This window comes from Engraulis encrasicolus, chromosome 23 (genome assembly GCF_034702125.1).
Source record: "Engraulis encrasicolus isolate BLACKSEA-1 chromosome 23, IST_EnEncr_1.0, whole genome shotgun sequence".
Classification (NCBI taxonomy): Eukaryota; Metazoa; Chordata; class Actinopteri; order Clupeiformes; family Engraulidae; genus Engraulis; species Engraulis encrasicolus.
The window spans coordinates 3,616,267-3,621,266 of record NC_085879.1 but is presented as its reverse complement, the minus strand read 5'-3'; the positions used below and the strand labels follow the sequence as shown (position 1 = coordinate 3,621,266).

The 5,000-nt window shown below is 42.2% G+C and overlaps 1 protein-coding gene across 3 annotated transcripts in view; it reads left to right on the top strand.

The window, feature by feature from the left end:
- flt4 (fms related receptor tyrosine kinase 4) overlaps window positions 1-5,000 on the top strand; it is a 101,545-nt gene that overhangs the window by 68,511 nt on the left and 28,034 nt on the right. For all 3 annotated transcript variants that reach the window (XM_063190250.1, XM_063190249.1, XM_063190248.1), the window contains exon 13: window positions 3,297-3,638. In XM_063190250.1, coding sequence (XP_063046320.1) covers window positions 3,297-3,638 — 342 coding nt within the window. The remainder of the gene's footprint in view (window positions 1-3,296; window positions 3,639-5,000) is intronic.

Here is a 5,000-nt window from a genome sequence, read left to right as displayed (position 1 = left end):
CTTGTTTGAGTTGTCTATGTCTGACACGTTTGCAAACAACAAGCATGGTCAACTCTCAAGCGTAACCATACCGCTTGAGGCGCGAGTCAAAAGAAGAAAAGAACATTCCGGTACAAACTTCAAAGGACTACCACACTCTAATTTGCTGTTTTGGACTTTGCGGTGTAGCTGCAATTCTGGTTGCTCATTTCCAGTGCTGAAACGTCATTCAATAAATGAGACAGAAAAAAACACAAGGCCAACTAATCTAAGGTCGTGTGGAAGCCCGACATACAAACAAACTGGTTTTCGACGGACCAACATAGCGGCATATAGATTCACTGCGTTAGACTAAAAAGAACTACTGTATGTGTTTCTAATCGCCCTTGGCCTGTTTTATAGTATGCGCCAGTTACATCGTTTAGTTCCCTAATCAATGCACTATTCAATAATTAAGTAATCATTTGATGTTAACTTGTTTCTAAATGACTGTCCACCTGTCTGGCCTTAAAAAGACTAAGGGGATCCGCACACCAAACAGCTCACATTATTCTATCTTATCTTATATTCTATCTTATCTTACCTGAATATCTTATTCACCTGTCTCGCCTTCTTCTCTTCCACCCAGTCATTCCCAGAGGCTTTGGCATTTCTTTCAAAAGCATACAGACTTCAAAGGACCACACTTCTGTAGTGGAACGTCTACAACGTTCAAACATTTTTCAATAAATCAGATAGAACGAAGAAGTCTATTGGTGTCTGAAAGGTTTACTTGTGAACTACTGTGGAGAGTGCTATTACATGATGGTCTCATGTATATAGTTTATTTCTGTAAATAGTGCAGTATATTATTGTTCAATCAATTGTTCTTCATCTTTCCATTCACCTCTCCCACATTAATGTGTTAAGACATGGCCCCTGTTACAAGTTTGCTGTGACCAGAATGGCGATGACCTACTCGTACTGTATTACTAAATATTCGGTGTAATGTCGTAGTAGTGCAGTGTAGTATCTTTTCAATGACTGCTGCAGCCTGTGATCTGGACATGAAGAATCTGAACACATTATTATTTTATTCAGCTGTCTCCCTCTCCCGCCTCCAGCCATCCCTGAAGGCTTTGGCACCAGTTCAGTTCTGTTCAGTTCAGATTAGTTTCCGTTTCAGTTTATTAGGGGGCATGTACAATTAAAACATCAATGTTGTCATTGAACATAGAGTTAGCCGCAGGCTAATTTACATTTGTAGTCTCAGGAGAAAATAAGTCTGCATTTGTCTGAAATGCTTTGGCCTACTTGTTCACTATATACAGAGTAGTGCACTATTCTATATACTGCCAATTACATGTGCATTATTAACCCTCCTGTTATCCTTGGGGTCTATTTGACCCCTTTCAATGTTTAACACCTGAAAAATACATGAAGTACATATTTCTTCTGCCTCATCTTTGATTACTTTTCCTAAATAGATGGGATGAATGTGAAAAAAGTGAAATTTCAACAAAAATGTTTTCCCTAAGTGCTGTACACATTTAGGTTACATCCGTGTTCCTTGGGGTCAATTTGACCCCAATTGTTTCAAGTGTATAAAACATAAATGGAACATTCATATTTTGCAAATAAATGTTAAAACCTGTTTAGGTAATGTGAAATACATGAAAATAAGCTATTCAGCAATATTTCTTCTGAACATTTTGCTTTTGTTTGGGCCCTAATAACTAAAAATGCTAATGATATGAGGGAGGCCTAAAAGTAATTCACGGCAACATTTTGGACATTGGTGGCTAATACAGCATTGACATTTTGACAAAATACACCAAATGAACCTTGTTGTACCCAAAGCACCATAATGGCACCCACCACAGCAACCCCCCCCCCCCCCATTCCGGTACCCTGGGAGCTACTTTTGCACACCCCCCCCCCCCCCCCCCACACACACACACACACACACACAAACGCTAGTATAAGAAGGGTCACATATAGTCAGCATTGCTGTGCATGTTGTTCTGTGCCCAGCATACATAATTATAAGTGATGGTATATTTGAAGAGAAGCTTTATGATTGTGATCCAAATATTAAAATCTTTAGATGGAGACGATCTCAAAGTTGTTTGCTATGTTGAGAGATATAATGGTGCTATTCCTCTCCTCATTTCAGTATTGTGTTCCTAATTGATATCTTTGTCTGCAGCCTTGGTTATAAACTGGTGCTACCTGACATAGAGAAGGCAGGAACAGCAACAGCTGTAACTTTTGTGAAGGACATACACATTGACATCCATACCACATGTTCTCCAGTGGGCATACATAGTGAATAGAAGTAAACATACAAGTTGCTAGCCCTGTTCCTTCAAACATTACCCCACAACCATGACCATGTAATATGTCTACAAGGAGCACATGCAAACCATTTTTCCTTATGTGCACACTAATTCAAGCGTAGAAACAATGTAGAAAACAATGATTTTCTATGTTGTTCCCGAAACTCTTGGTTGGCAATGTATCCATGTTCTTACCTAACTATTATACTTGTGCTATAAATACACATTCAATCATTAACAAAATGAATGATGGACTTAAAAAAACCTTCTGAATGTTTGGAAATATGTCTATTTCTTTTAGGGTCAAATTGGCCGATATGGAAATAGATAGATAATATCCTTGATAATCAAATTTGTTTTTTCTTTTCAAATGTTATAAGTTATAGAAATTCATATTTAGGGAGTATATGGAGCCAATAAAATTAAAATAATATGTGTCCATCTGTTTTTAGACCAATTAATGACATTTTATTGCTATTTTTTCCAATTTTCGCCTAGTCATGGATTACGTTTTTTGGTGTGTAGGCTATGTGTGGGGGTGCTAGGATATATTGAAAGGACTTTTTATGTCACCAACAGAGCAATAATACATATCTGAGACATAAACATGTGCCAAAGTGTTGTTTCATACTGATTTTGTAGACATTTAAGTGGCTGGGGTCAAATTGACCCCAAGGATCACGGATGTTCCAAAATTTGAGGGTAACAGGAGGGATTATTAAGTTGTCCAGTGCAGTCTTTAGCAACGTTTTTTGTCTTGTGTACGCCGTACAGTAAGCCTCACACCATGAGTTCCCCCCTTACTCATGTTCTATATTCCAATATGACTATGCTCCATACATTTGCTCATTTTTCCACGTACCCCTTGCAGCCTGCTCGCATATCCCTTGTGGTACACGTAACCCTGTTTGGGAAACACTGGTCTAGTGCACTATGTCATAATTGAGTGATCATTTGAGATATGTAATGGTTCTGTGTTCTCCCACCTGTCCCCTATAGCCATCCCCGAGGGCTTTGGCATCGCCCTGGAGCCGCGCGAGGAGCCCCTGGAGCAGGAGCGCGTGCAGCTCAAGTGCAGCGCCGACAACTACACCTACGAGGAGCTGCGCTGGTACCGGCTGGACCCGCACGTGGTGCCGCCCGAGCTGGACTGCCGCAGCCTGCACCGCTACGGCGTGGCGCTGGGGGGCGAGCTGTCCTTCGAGGAGGACTCCAACAACTGGACGCTGGTGCTGACGCTGGAGAGCGCGCAGCCGAGCGACGAGGGCAACTATGTGTGCGAGGTGCGCAGCCGACGCACGGGGGAGAAGCACTGCCACCGCAAATACGTGCCTGTCAGAGGTGAGAGACACCAACCCGCAAAGATACACATATGTGTGACACACACACACACACACACACATGCAGGCATGCACTCGTGCACTTGTGCATAGAAAAAATAGACCACTGTAAAAAACAAGTCCTTCAAATGTGAGAGACAAGGCAGCTCTAAGAGGCTTGTCAATGAACACACATGCATAAACTTCAGACACACTCACTGGTACACATTTGTGTGCACACACGCGCACACACGGGCTTGTGCACACACGGGCGCGTGCACACACACACACACACACACACACACACACACACTCACACACAGATGTACTGTAGATAGAGAGCATTTCTCTGTAGACCCATTTTCACATTCTGAAAGTGCTTCAATAATTAAAGAATGACTCCACAGATGCAAATTCCATTAGAATTCTTTTTTTGCATTTTGCCCTCAGCACCCATAAATGTGTGTGAAAGAAATGAAACACATTATAATTTATGTATTACTACCAATAGTGCATGAAAACCCACTCAGCCCCCACCCAGATGGATGTAAACATACAGTGGACTTGTTTACAATGATGACCTTTTCCGAAATAGCACACATTTGCCGGGGCGGCGAAAATGAAAAGCGCCCAGACCATTAGCTCAGTGGATAACTGTGATAAATTGGCCCCGGCAATCGGCCATCTTTAGCCGCCGCTTAGCCGCTGTTAGCCGCTGTTAGCCGTCTGCCCCTGGCCTGGCCTTCCAATTTGGTGGAGGACCTATTATTTTATTACCACTGGGAGAGCACCGCTAATGTCAAGAGATGAGGTCACCGGGGTTGATAACAGCCAAGAATTCCTCACGGGATAAAAAAAAATAGATTAGATATGTTTTTCCCTTGCTTACCAATTAGGAGCAGTACAGTAGGCTAATAAAGTCACATGTTGAAGGGAAAACTGCAAACACGAAAGGGTTGGGGATCAACCAGGCTTGCTTTTTATCAAGCTACTGTATATGGAACAGTTGGTCTTCTACTTATAGTACAGAAGTCCTGCAACTTTTTAATTGCAATGCTTTGGTGCTGCCGGGGTTTGCCAAGATATCTCCACACTCGTAGCCCCAAAGGAGAGCGGAATAGCATCTCATCTAATTCATTCCTATTCCATAGGAGAGTTTAAGCAGAGGGCTGTGCGTGTGTTGGTGTGAGGGCAAGGTAAAGGGGGGTAAGGTTGCCACAACAATTTAAAGTTCATTGTTGCGCTCTTCCCAGCGGTGATATTTATTCATGAAAAACACCGTAAGGCTTGAAGGAAGGAAAAATCTGCACACGTGCACAGCACACACACACGCACCGCTATCTCTGCGCCAGATTCATACATAAGTCATACATAAGTGATGCGT